Here is a 14675-nt window from a genome sequence, read left to right on the forward strand (position 1 = left end):
TTTTGATACAGCCTTCTTAATTAGTATTTAATTAACTTATCCCTTATTTGAATATTTTCTTTACCTGCATTCGTTAGTATTTTTGGGCCAGTAGTCCATAACGATGGTAATAACAGGCATGCTCTTCTTCTTAGTGATTTTGAGAAAATGCTTCCAGAATATATAATTTACATAGTTATCATTTTAAGGTAGTGTGCTCTTTCTACTTTTCTAGGTTTTTAAAAATTAATAATGGATGGTGAATTACATAAAATGCCTTTTTAGCATATATCAAAGTTATCTTTTTGTTTCTTCCTTGGCCAATTAATATGGTAAATTAAAGCACTGGATTAAAAAAAAGTCAAATTGTTTTTACATTCCTGAGATAAACTGCATGTGGTCATGGTGAATTATTATTTTAATATATGACTGAATTGTTTTTGCTGATATTTATTTAGGATTTTTGCATCAATATTTATATTTATAAGCGAAATTGGTTTGTATTATTCTGTCTGTGTTCTCTCTGCCTGGTTTTGGATGAAGGTTATGTCTTTAATTTTAATTTTAATTTTTTATTTATTTTTTAAAAGATTTATTTATATAGGAGAGAAAGAGAGAGGGAGATCGGGTGCACACGCACACGTGGTGGGAGGTAGGGTGGAGGTAGAGGTGGGAGGAGCAGAGGGAGAGAGAATCCTCAGGCAGACTCCCCATTGAGTGTGGAACCTTGGGCTCCATCCAAGGACCCTGAGATCAGGTTTTTTTTTTTTTTTTTGGAAAGAGAGAAAGCAAGTGTGCAGGGGGAGGGGCAGAGGAAGAGGGAAAGGGAGAATCTTAAGCAGGATCCACACCCAGCGTAGAGCCCCAAGTTGGGCTTGACCTCATGACCTGAGCTGAAATCAGGAGTCGGAAGCTTAACTACTGAGCTACCCAGGTACCCCAGGTTATGAGTCTTTGTAAAAAAATTGATGCAGATTCTTTCTCTGTGGATTGTAATAGTTTAAATGGATAGGGATTAGCTCCTTGAAAGTGCAATAATTTTGAAATCATCTGAGTTTGAATTTTTTAAGAAATAGTTCTTGGCTCTTTAAATCATCTTCACTCTGGGTTTTTCTTTTTTGCTTCCAAGACCCCTATTTCAGACCTTCCAATACAGTCCTTCATATCTTCTCATTATGCTTCTTATTTTCTATCAGCTTTTCTGTGCTGCATTCTGGGTACGTTCTAGATCTGTTTCCAATGGAAAGAAGTCTCTCATCATCTAAACTTAATTGCTTTTAACCTGCCCATCGAATTTTTAATTTTAATGGCTCTTGCTTTTTCTTTACTAGTTCCTTTTGTCTATTCCAAATTAATCTACTTTTTCTCACCTTTTAAAAACATGCATGTACAACCATATAACTGCCACGTGGATCACAGATCAAGACATAAAATATGTCTATCACCCTAGATTTCCTCCTGTGCCTTTGCAGACTGTCGCTGCTCCCTCCCAGAGCTAACTCTATTATGACTTATTTCATCGTCCGTTTGTTTTGCTTCTTTTGAGTGTGTGTACATGGGCTCCTATAGTAGGTGCTCTTCGGTACCTGACTTCCTGTACTCCACGTATTTGAGAGATTCGGCTACGTTGTTTTATTTGTGAGTATCTCATTGTGTGGAGAAACCACCATTTACTATCCATTCTCTTGTGGATGGGCAGTTGGGCTGTTTTGGGTTTTTTTGGACTATTATGAATAAAGCTGCTATGAACGTTGCTGTACAAATCTTTTTGTGGACGTAGCACTCATTTCCCTTGGACACAAGCCCAGGAGTGAGATTGTTGAATCCTGGTATAGGCACATATTTAGCCTTAGAGAAACTGCCTGTTTTCCATACAGCTTGTGCCATTTACACTCCCTTCAGTGGTGTATGGGAGTTCCAGCTTCAGCAGAGCTTGCTACGGTCAGTCTTTGTAGGTTTAGTGATTTATTGTCAGTCTTTGTAGTTTCAGCTGTTTTTATTTGCATTCCTGGTGAAGAATGATGTTGAGTACATTTTTACATCCGTATTGGCAAACATACATATTTTTAAATCTCTTATAGATTGTTTTAATATTTTCAGTTCTTGTGCTAATATTCCTATCTGTTATGTCTCTTGCTTCTCATCATGGTGGTTCATTTTCTCTTGTGGTTCTAATTTTGAAAGTGAATTAATTCTGTTACTTTTTTTTTTCTTTTCCAGGAGATCTAGGTTATACCCCAACAGACTGATTTTGCATTTGCCCTTTCCAGAACCCCAAGGATATCAATATTCTAGAGCCATTTTTGTATAATATCTCGGCGTGAATATATCATCTCACCATTGTAAAGTTGGAATCATATCAATTTTTTTAAGAGGGAAAAAGCTTATTCTGTGACTTACAAAATAATCCCGCATAATACTATTAAGATGTGGCATATGTAGTGGATTGTCAATACTAATATTTCATGTCAGAATGGGCTTTTCAAATTATAAAATCCTTTCATCGCCGTTTAATTGGAGAATCACAAAAACTCAATGAAGCTGGTAGAGTAGTTATCATGCCCTTTTGCTTTCCTTTTTGCAAACAAGGAAATGGAAACTCCAGCTTTATTTATTTATTTATTTTTTTAAAGATTTTATTTATTTATTCGACAGAGATAGAGACAGCCAGCGAGAGAGGGAACACAAGCAGGGGGAGTGGGAGAGGAAGAAGCAGGCTCATAGCGGAGGAGCCTGATGTGGGGCTCGATCCCAGAACGCCGGGATCACGCCCTGAGCCGAAGGCAGACACTTAACCGCTGTGCCACCCAGGCGCCCCGAAACTCCAGCTTTAAATGATTAGTCCAAGGCCACACATCCAAAATGTGATAGAAACAAGACTAGAACTCAGGACTTCTAATTCCTGGTCCAGTTCCTTTTTTCAATATATTCTCCATAGGCTAACAGAATTATTCTTTATTATATATCACAGACCATGTAAAGCACTATTTCCAGGAGAGCTCAATGGATTCACTAACTGAATCATGGCTCTAGTATACACATGGCCAGGAGTGTGGGCCTTGAGGTCGGACTGCCTGAATCTCTGTTCTACTGAACCTAGGGCAAATTAGCCAGTCTGAACCCCACTTATAAAATGGAGATATTGCTTGCCTTGTAGAATTTTTGTCAAGATTAAATGAGATTATACTTATAAGGCTCATATCATATCTGCTCAATATATGTTAGTTGTAATTACGCTTTCATCAAATTTTTTAATGAGATGGTTTATGCAATATGCATTCTACTGATAACTGAATTGATTTCACATTGCTCTTTTCTTCTTTCCCCCAGGAATTTTGCATCTCTCATGTTGTGTGTTACAAGATGGTACTAGACATTACAGAGATTATATGATATTTAAATCATAAGTCATTATGTCATCTCTCTGCTTTATTGGCACACATAGCTAAGCTTTATTAAAATACTGTTCAAGCCAAGAATTTCTCATGAAATATTAGGCTTGCTAATTTTTTCCCTAAGTTTTTTGGCCAAAAGCCTAGATGCCTTGTGTTTCCAATATAATATTTTACTGAATTTAATATATGCTAGAAATTCAGTCAAGTGGGAATAAAGAAAAGAAGCTCCTTTTTTCCAGGTGAAATCTTGGACCCCAAATCACAGACTTTTGCCACCTCTTTTTTCCAGTTTGCCAATGACACAGCAAATTCAGTGCCTTGGCCAAGTGCTTGGCACTTGTAAGTGTCTGAGAGTGACAGGTCCCCGGGAGGAACTGGTGCCTCTATCTGAAATATGTTTGTAATTGTCCTATGTGTTGGGGATCCTAAAATGGGTGAGAGAGTGCAAGTCTAGGTGGGTGTTACTGCTTGTTTTGAATGGGTGGTTGTGAGAAAGTGTCTCACAGGCTGTGAGTTATGTAGTCATTCCCACAGGGAAATAAAACTTGGGCTTAAAAAGTCAATATTTGGAGGTGATTACTTATGGCAGGAGAATTTGTTTTGTTTTCTTCTTTAAAAGAAAATTAATCCTTCCTTGGACTTTCCCTCTCTCTGGAGCAAAGGTAGGGTGTGGGACCATGTAAAGAATGTCCAAAGGGTTTAGTCAACCAGCTCACTCTACTGCTTATGCGATAGAAGAATGGTTCTCCCTCCCTTAATTTTTTTTTTTTTCCACAGGAAAATAATGGTAGCCAGCTCACTATCATCACTCTTTTCCTGAAACTACTGGTTGTGATTTTGGTTAGTATTCTTGCTTTCATGTCACTCTCCAGACTGTGTTACATTTTCCTCGGCACAGGGTATTACTTCCAATTGGCTATACTGTCTGGCCCCAGCTTTTTAGGCCAGAGGTCAGTCCCTGACCCAAAGTGAAGTAGTGACAAGTTGTCCAGTCATGGATAAGATAGAAAGATGAGTTCCACAAAGGAGATTCCTTGCTTGATAGTTTGAAAAGGACAATCTGAGAAGTAGAGGTAGTTGTGGGCCCTGGTGCTAGATGATTTCATCTGAGATAGGAGTGGTTGATAAAGGCTATATGCAAGATGAGAAAGAAGTGGATGGAAAGATAGAATGGCGCAGAAGGGTAGAAGGGAGCTGAGAAGCTTGAGAGAGATGGAGTTGAGGGAGTGGACTGTCCCCAGACAGGCTGTTAGACCTGGCCCAGCCCGCACTTGTCCTCAGACCTGATAATTCTGCTTTCCCTAGATTTTAAAGCAGATGTGTCCTTTCAACAGCACCCCTATCTCTCCACTCCCATCCCCTGGTGCTTAAATTGCCATCTCTGGAGACAGATCCATGATTTGGAGGTGATTCATTTAAATTCTAATCTCAGTTCTTTCCCTGTACAAGTACAATATAGTTATTTCAGAAGATTTCATACTATTTTTAACATACTAGAAAGTTCTGTGCTACCCTGACAAATAGTCTCCTTGAATTACACCTGATTTATTCAAAGGTGAACACATAGCAGATATTCACAAAATTATTAATCCAGATGAAAAGCCCAAGTTCGTTTTCCTGTACCATCCCTTAGTAAGAAGACAACCTTCTTTCTTTCACAGATGCCTAGCCCAGGTCATTACCTTTATGACAACCGTTATCATCTCTTTGTTGAACTAAGAAGAGCCTGTTCACTATAACCCAGCAATATGTTGCCATGTTTATCTTAAAAAATGATAGGAAAGAAATATTGCATCTCCTCTCACTGGAAACACATGCTATGATCCATCTAGAAGTGAAATGTCTTCTTAAGGTGGTATTAGGGCTAGAAAATACACTTAAAAATTATTGTAATTATGAGTTTCTCTTCATGTCGTCCACTGTAGGCACCTACATTTGACTTTTCTATGCATTGTACTAATATGCGATGAAAAGATTCATGCAGTTTTATTCTTCTTTAAGATGCAAGATAAAATGTGAACAGTTATGTGCCCATGGGTGTGGCATGCACACTGGGTGAGGGGTTGGAGGATACGTTGTAACTTGTGAAAGAGGGTTAACGGTACACATTAAGGGGTTCAAACAGTTGAGAATTCCATTTATGTCTACATTCAAAGGTTTGGATGTCTGAAAGAGATTAATTTTTTTTAACTGCTCCTTACTTAACTGGTGTTGGAATAAAGCCCCAACCACTATGGGTCAAAGAGCAAATACCTAGATATGGAAGAGCTGGTCTAAATCCACTTGACTCTGATAAGTCTTTCACTTAACAATAACTGATAATGTGTATAAATAGTGCATAGTGTAGCTCTAAGAGAAAAATGGGAAGTGGCATTAAGCAGTGTTGTACTGTTGCTGTTTATGAACACATTACTTATTTTATGCAGTGGGCAGATTAAGAGATAAAAACAATGGTCAGAAAACAAAGTTCTTTGTCATTAGTATGTAGTATATGACTGCAGATGATCTGTCATAGTTGGTGGTGGCACAAAGGTCACAGAGGACATTCTTCTTAGAGCCAATTAATTTACTTAGCCAGGTATGACTCCCTTGATCTTTGTCAATTTAGAAAGACAGCATTGGTGACCATAGGGTGAATGGCTAAGGGAAATTTGCTACTACCCATAGAAAAAGAAATTATTTATTTTAAAAAGATTTTATGTATTTATTTGAAAGGGAGAGGGAGAGCACGAGCAGAGGGAAAGGCAGAAGCAGAGGAAGAGAGATAAGCAGACTCCACGCTGATTGAGGAACCCGATGCAGGGCTTGATCCCATGACCCAGAGATTACTACCTGAGCCTAAGTCAGAAGTCAGATGCTTAACTGACTGAACCCTAGGCACCCCCCAAAAGAAATAATTTAAATCCCGTATAGTAGATATATAGAATGAGTATATCAACCTTCACAGATCAGTGGTGACAACACCACCTGTAGAAAAAAAGGTGAAAGTGGAAAGGGGAATAATCATCAGATAACTTACCTTCTTTCCATATTGTGAGGCATCAAGAGTGAAACCTACCCAAAGTGCTCACATTTATGGACTGTAAACATGGAAATATGGAAATATGACTCCAAATTTAGCGGAATAATGTACAAATGATTCGACAGCTAATTCAGATGTTGGGGGAAAAGGCTTTGCATCTTTGTGAAGAGGCTTCCCCCTTAGATTCCATATCGCTGCTTAAACCACAGAACAAAAGAAAATAGCATTCAGAACCGCAGTTTACATCTTCTGAGGTAAGATTCAGTTCATTTACCTCTATGTTTCCTTTATGATGGAACAAAGGGGTTCACTTGGTGACACCGAGAGGCCCGTTTTAGCCATCTGGAAGACGGTCATGTCAGGAAAGAGAGGGAGCATGTGAAAACCACCTTCAGGATTCTGTGGCTCCGTGTTATCATAACAGAGACTACATGATGACTGAGGTAGACCGTGATTCCCAAACTTGGCTAGTTATGAATCTCATCTGGAGAAACTTGCTAGAAATACAGCTATAAGCCCCTTCATTGGAAAGTCTGAGCCAGGTGCATCTTGCTAGTGCTCGAGAAAAACTGTTGGGAATGATGTGTAGTTACTCAAGAAAAAAATAAACATAAGTGACAGGACACATCCTCTTGACTACTGTTTCTTATGCTAAAACGCTAAGATGAGAAGATTACATTAAACTTTAGATAATGGACCAATAAGGGAATTATCATGGTCCTATAAATCACAGAAGTCCAAAGAGTACAGTCTAAAATGATAAAAGATATATTGGAAGATAACTATAAAAATTGCTCAATAGACCTTAGGGAAAAGTCCAGACATCCAGCTATTTAATTAGAGATGTCATAAAATTTATTGATATGGTTGTTTCACTTAATGGAAACTTCCACATGGAACCTGTACATAAAACTAATAAAGTGCAGGACAAGTGGCAAATGTGAAACAAAATTGTCAAAGCAGGGTATTATCTCAGCAATTGGTGTTGATTTACATGTATTGATCATCCTGGTTGATACCCAATGATATTACAAGTGAAAGAATAATAACCCTATTTAATCAAGCAAAGAGAAAGAGTAATTTATTATATAATACCAAGCCAGTATATTTTCACAGTAGAATAAACACAACACAGGAAGTTAAGAGAATAACCCAGAGTTTTAGGCCCATGGCTAGTGGTGAGACTAATCAATGGATCAATCAACTACACTTATTAGGACCTACTGTGGGCTAGACTCTTGTATCAAATGCAAAGGACATAAAGACAGACATGGTCCCAGATCTCAACTATCAGTTATGTGATCTCAAATACCAGTCTTCTGGTATCTAAACTAGAGCTAAGCTTTTAAATGGATCATGAGTAGTAGGACAAGAATAGAGGACGCATGGTCCTTTAAGAGAAATTTTTTAAAAACCTCACAGTGATATCAGTAACCTTGTTATTTTTCATATAAGTTTTTATGCATTTATTGCTTTTAACAAATATTAAGGAATTAAAATTTATAAAATGGATTTTAGTTAATTAAATGTAAAATTTGGGAGTGTAAGATTTGATTTGGTTAAGGATCATCCTTTATAGGTATGTATCTATTTACTAAAAAGTTATTTCAAGACGAGCCATTTCTATATTCAATAGATCATGTATATAGCATAATAAATGATTAAACAATTAAAAACGTCGTTCCTGACTTGATTCAGTCTGTTCAGTTTTGTAAACAATTAAACACTCAACTTCAATGACCAAAAGTTATGAGGAACTAGTGACCACTTGGGTGTCCGAATGATAAATGTGATTCTCAGTTTCATGTTCTTAGCTGTGCTTCTGTTGACATTGCCTGTAGAGCGGTATAATTTACAAATATCGTGAGGGGTTACTGTTATGGGTAAATCCCCATTTCTCTGTGAGAATGAGGTGTAAGTTGATAACAAGCATCATGTAAATGCAGCCTTACAAAAATTTCCATGCCGGAAATACTTGGAGGAGATTGGGAGAATTTTTAGAAAATATTTTCAAGATTGATTTAATAGTTACTGATTCTGTTTTGTTTAGCTTTGGAAACATTAAGAGGCTTTTTCTCAATGAGGTTTTATATATACAATAAACGGTGACAATTAAAGCCAGATGACACAGAACATGTCTGTCCATCCTTATGGAACTTATTTTAGGTAAACATCAGGACGCTATATTCAGGTGAAGGCCCAGTCATATATGCCAGACAAACAAGCACTACAGATTTCCCAAGAGTGAGTACACAATACAATAAACTGAACATAAAAACTAGAGGAAGGGAGCACAAATTCTCTTTTTCTATCAGTTATAATTCTTCAGAATCTAGCAATGCACACAGGTCCTCGTATGAAAATCCATGGTATTTATACTAGATGGGCAGAGAATCGTAGTAGAAAGCTTTGGCTGCTTAGTATGACAGTGCAGGTAAGTTTTAGTATTATAAAATTTATTAATTTATATTTAAGCAAAGCATAACACTACTATTCCATCCATTTTGGATGCACTCTTAACATGCACATTAAAATATAACATTTTGAATCACTTTTTGCATGTGCATTAAAAATTAAAGCAGTACCAAATGGATACACGTGGGACACCACTGGGCAGAAATGTCAAAAAGAAGTATACTCTTGCACCTTGAAATAGACACTTGTTTCATATATATTTATATAGGCAAACGAGGCCACTTGCCTATGCTCCTGAATCTTGAATAATGTGGCATTTTAGGGCTCAGGATCGTAACCACATCTAGTGATGAAAATTAAACCATAGAGAGCTTTAGCTGGCCTGTCATGGAAGGATTGAGTGTATTTACTCTTAGAACTTTAGTCTGGAAAAAGCACATTATTCCTGATATCTTAGGAACTCCCTCCTGACTGGACAGGGAAAGATGGAACCTTCAGTATAAGTTTTCAAATATCCAAACTCTTTCCACGATCTTTCTGGTTAAGGCTTTGCCTTTCCAAAGGTACCATAAATGACTTCTTGGTAACAGGAAACAATTTAGATGAGGAAGAGAGACTGGTAAAGGAAGCATCAGTATTATTATTAAGGAAATGAACAGAGAATATTCTCATCCAGTAGATAATGGATTTGAGTGTTTTATTTTCTCACTGATTAGAAAACCTGCCCTCTTAATTCTCTTCCAATAACATCTGGGGACACCAACAAAAAGGAAATCATATTCTTACAAATAAGAGTATAACCATACTGAATACTCATGGTGACTTCTATGCCTGAGAGATATTTATCAGACTTAAAATTATGAGAAATTATAGCTGTTGACTTACCACTTAAAGTAGCTTACATGTTTTAATACAGCCTACTATTCTTAAAGTTAAGTGGCTTAATCATTAGAAAATCATCAGTAATGAAGATATTAAGCAGTAAGATCTTGGAAAACAAAACAAAAAAGAAATATCAAGAGGAAATACAATATTCATTGGTAAAGTGACATTGTAACTAATTACAAAGTCCCACAACACAACACATATGCTTTACAAAAGTGTAAAAATTTAAGATGCCACTTTTTGAAGGTCTAGCTGATGATCCGTTAAGTAGGTTATGACTGCATTATTTTAAATCCATGTATCGGTTTACGACAGCCCTTCACATGTCTGCACGAACAAAAGAAGCAAAAACTCCATCTTCCCTAGCCAAGAGGCTTTCCGGAGTGTCATATTCTAAAATATTTCCTCGCTTCATCACAATAACCAGGTCTGCCGTCAGAATAGTGTGAACCCGATGCTGCGAGTGAAAAGAAAATACACGTACTTGTTACATATTTCACAAGCCAAAGCAATGGAATACGCATGTCTCACCGATTATTTATCTTGGGGTGCTAGGAGGTACCAGAATAGAAGCACAGCCTTTTTTTCTGTCTTATTTAACGTATCATTATTTACATACTTTTAAACACTGGCGAGTGTGACTGGGTCTTAGATGGGCTGTGTTAAATTGAGTGTAGCTAAATAGTAGTTTCAGCACTTTCATGGAAACGCAAGGAGGCTAATTTTGTTTGTCCAATAATTAAACGATAAGAAGACCCATCGTGAACCAGTTGGGTTATAGTTTAGTCTAGACTAAAATTATCTCTTGTGTAGAGTCAACTAATTCGTGGGCTAATGCACAATTTGAAGAGCCTTGGAAGGTGGTTCGATTCTGGGAACACTATGGGGAAGTGCATTCTGGCATGCAGCATTAGCAGGGGTTACCCAGGACTTCAGACATGCCGTGCCTTAGTCTTTAGAGATCACTGCCACACACTTGTTCTCTCTTTTCACCTGGCACCTTTTGGAGAGAAGCTTTGGGATTAGTAATTACTACTAATAAAAGCTACTTGAACATATACATTAGGTGCTCCACACACATACTTATTAATCATCAAAACATTCCTCAAATGTGGGTGTTTTCCCTCTTCTTTATGCACAAGACCATTGTGGCTCACGGAGATAAAGCAAAAACAGGAGATCACGTAGATAACAAGTAGCAGATCCAGCATAAAATCAGGTATTAACTTCAAAGCATGAGGTATTTCCAGCCTGCTATCAAATTGTTTTGTAGGGAGTATCTGCTACTTTCAAAGATTGCTCACCTTCCATTATTAGCGCTGTGGTTAAGAGCGTAGGCTTTGAGGTTAGACTGAGCGTGTATTTTGCTTTCCAAAACCACCTGTGTGGTTGTGCAATCCTGATCAGCAAACTCAACTTTTGTATGACTCAAGTTCCACATCTATAAAATGAGGCAAAAATATAGTACCTGCCTCGAAGAATGGTGGTGAGGATCAAATGAAGTAATCCATGTAAAAGGAATTCAGCAACTTGTCTGACACATACGAGCACATACTAAATGTCAGCTACTATTACTTTTTATTTTTAAAATTTACAAGGGAAAAATCTGTGCCCATGGGTCTTTTTACTTCTCTTGGTAAGATAGGTGCTGTGAAGTAGAAATATAATGTGGACCACAAATGTGAGACATAAGTAATTTTAAATTTCTTAAAAGCCACATTTTCAAGGCACAAATAAACAGATGAAATCTATCTTAAGTTATATTAAATCCACTTGATTTTTTTTTTTTAATGTAAGCTCCATGCCCAATGTGGGGCTTGAACTCATGACCCTGAGATGAAGAGTCACATGCTGTACCGACTGAGCCATCTAGGTATCCCATGAAATCCATTTTAATAATATATTTTAACCCAATATATTCAAAATATTTCAATATATAACCAATAGAAAAATTAGTAATGGTATCTTTTATGTTTTTCTATTAGTACCAGGTGTTTGAAATCAAGGTTGTATTTCACATTTACAACATGTCTTAATTTGGACCACCTGAGTTTTAAATGCTCAATAGCCACATGTGGTTCTGGGCTACCATATTGGACCTGGACTATGCAGGTCAAAACACCAGCGTGCTGATGGGAGTGCCAAACTCAGAAATATCGTCTGTGAATCTGATACACAGGTTTCCAAAGTCCCTTCTCCTAACAACCCAGAGTCCAACCTAAAGCCATCCCTCGGGCCAAATGCCTATCATCAGCCCTGGGCCATGTAGATGGGGTAGTCTCAATGCTTATGCTTTCAGAAAAGCAAACAGTCACAGTTAGGACAACTGGAGGAGAAAAGAAAGACATACACGGAGGATAATAAAGATGCCAGCTCAGAACATGTACCACCATTTCCAACATCCATAGACAAACCTACCATTCACTGAATATTGGTAATGAATAACATGTATTTAGGAATTACCAAAATTGGCAGGATAATGTTTCTTTACCTTTGAGAGGATACTGGAGTCACTTGTCTACCCATGCATTTAGAAAAAAAATAAACTTAAGGTTACTGAACTGTTTAATATCTTCTGTGTATTTTCCCTCCAAAAAAGATTAATTCTTCAATAACCATATCACCGATGCTAAAAAAAGAATCTGGCCTCTCAATCCCTAAATAGAATATTATAAACATTGCCTTATTATACTAAAATAATGTTTGTTTAAGAAATAAAAATAAAAACATGGAAAAATCTTGGCCAACAGAAAGAAATATATGTGGTGCTTATTCCATTAATCCAAATCATTTTTTGCTTGAGAAAGTGTGGTGTCAATTATAAGAGTATTGATGCAATTTTCAAAGTGCTCTAGAGAAATTAATCTAATCAAGAGTGAAAGATGAAAAATCACTTTCATAAATAAATGCCATGCACTATTTTGGTGCATGAAGGCTTCCTTTTAGAAGACAGAGAAAGTTATCTTTTGAAGTTCTTTCACAATTTTCACTGGTAGTTAACAAAATTAACAGAACAACTTTTAGCAGGGAAGAAAGAACAGTTACTGTTTAACTAAAGAGCTGAGAATCACTCTACCAAGGTTCTACCACAGGCTGCTGGTCTCTCTCTGTTAAGAGCCTGGTAAGAGGAGTTGGTCCCATGGTAATTCGTCCTACCCATGGCTTTCTGTGTCCCCGTGGGGAGGTATCCTAGTGGCCTTGAAATGAAGAACGAGTGAAAGATACAGAAGTCTATGGAAAAGTATTCAGTGAATGTAGGTGGACATAATCTTTTGGTTAAAAATACAAATTATGCTCAAGTAATCTTCCAGGTGTAAACTAAATGGGGCCGCTCAACAATACCATGCTTCATGCAGAAGAGAGAAAACATCTTTTGGGTAGCCAAGGATCTGCTTCCCTCCGCCTTTACCTGCCCTTTCTTTCTACTCCCCCCACAAATATCTCCCTACTGTTTCCAGTGAGAAAATTCTTGAAAATATTAGAGAACTGTTTTTCAAATTAGCCAATTCTCTCACCTGCTGAATCATTCACACTCAACTATAAATGACTTAATCAGGTGGTAACTGTCCTCCAGGGCAGAGTTCATGGAGGAAGTGAGAGAAAAGAGGCTTTTTCTTTACTTAGGCCCAGTGTCCAGAAGGTGGGCCCTGATGGGAGTCATTTCCTGCCACTTAAAAAAAAGCTACACTTCAAAGGGTGCACTTTCTCCATGCATCATTCACAAAAATGGAAGCATAAGTAAGCACTCCATACATAGCTCCCAGTATTCAACAGTGAAACCTAAATAAGTCTGTGAATTTAAAAAAAATGCCATCTTCAGTCAGGTAAGGACCATGTACAGTATTTTTAAGAACACTTCACAATATATCCCCAAAGAACAGTGAAATTGGCCCCCAGGACAGAGGTAAATCTGGTTCTCGGATTTCTGTAAATACTATCTCTTATATATATTAGCGAATTATGCGTGCGCCCCATTTGGTATTGAACATAATGGAAGCAGCTGGTCGAGCAGATTTATGTGAGAATACTCGGTAGATAGTTCCCACACCACCCCCTTTAATCACTGTATTAGCCCTGCCTGGCTGAGGGGACCCCCCTAAGATATCTACCAGAGAATGGGACAGTTGGCAGAGTAGCTGATGACGGTCTACTTGTTGGTCATCACCAAAGTGGAAAAGAGGCCATTCTTGTGGGCGAGCAAGTTGGGCACAGTATCACACTCCACTAAGATACCCTCAGAGAAGACTAACACAAGACCCGCATCCAAGATAGAAGAGACACGGTGCTGGAGAGAAAAGAGAAATGGAAAGACAAGAATCAGCAAGAGGGAAAATGTCCAGGTGATTCATTTTAAAAAGTTCTTGTTAAACAGTAAGCCCAAATATGAGCAAGAATCCATCCATCTGCAAAGAGGAAGAAGAAAACCATGGCCTACTGTAAGTAAGCTATTACACATACAAAGATCTGGGCAATTCCTCAGTTTGATTGGTGCTCAGAGAAAGTATCTGCCTCAGCTGTGATGTACCTCATTGCCTTCTTTTCTGAAGCAGTTAGGTGAATAAGAACAGAAATCAAGTGTAAGCGGTGGCAGAATTGGTAGTCAGGTTGAAGAATTTTGCTTCTGAAAGTGCTCATCAGATGATTAGATTATTGAAAAGAGAATTATCCCATATGAACTACCATCTGTATCTGGTGAAAAAAATGCAGGCATTCCTACTGGAATCCTTAGATTTAGGATATCCCATCACTGTAACTTAGTGGAGCTAGGTAGAACAGTTTTGGGGAAAAAAGTATATAAAAGCTTTCAGAGCATAGCTGAGTTTTTGTTTTGTTTTGTTTTTGTTTTGCACAGATACAGAACATTGGCCAAGAAATACATAATTCAACATACGTATACTTGAATTGCCCCAAAATAAAGATTATTGCATCTTTGAACAAAAACCAAAGAGGAGTAAATCCACCCTGTCTCCGATACTTAC

The 14675-nt window shown here is 37.6% G+C and overlaps 1 protein-coding gene and 1 long non-coding RNA gene across 2 annotated transcripts in view; one reads left to right on the forward strand and one right to left on the reverse strand.

Moving 5' to 3' along the window:
* The window catches only part of LOC103665231, a 22226-nt gene extending 7569 nt beyond the window's left edge, over positions 1 to 14657 (forward strand). The window contains exons 2-3 of the long non-coding RNA XR_569245.1: positions 4152 to 4214; positions 14549 to 14657. This is a non-coding gene — a long non-coding RNA (uncharacterized LOC103665231). The remainder of the gene's footprint in view (positions 1 to 4151; positions 4215 to 14548) is intronic.
* Positions 7985 to 14675, reverse strand: part of ABCC9 (ATP binding cassette subfamily C member 9) — a 130357-nt gene continuing 123666 nt past the window's right edge. The window contains exon 42 of the mRNA XM_008693117.2: positions 7985 to 10153. Within this exon, the coding sequence (XP_008691339.1) occupies positions 10016 to 10153 (138 nt within the window). The 3' untranslated portion in view covers positions 7985 to 10015. The remainder of the gene's footprint in view (positions 10154 to 14675) is intronic.

This window comes from Ursus maritimus, unplaced genomic scaffold, assembly GCF_017311325.1.
Source record: "Ursus maritimus isolate PB19 unplaced genomic scaffold, ASM1731132v1 scaffold_26, whole genome shotgun sequence".
Taxonomy (NCBI): domain Eukaryota; kingdom Metazoa; phylum Chordata; class Mammalia; order Carnivora; family Ursidae; genus Ursus; species Ursus maritimus.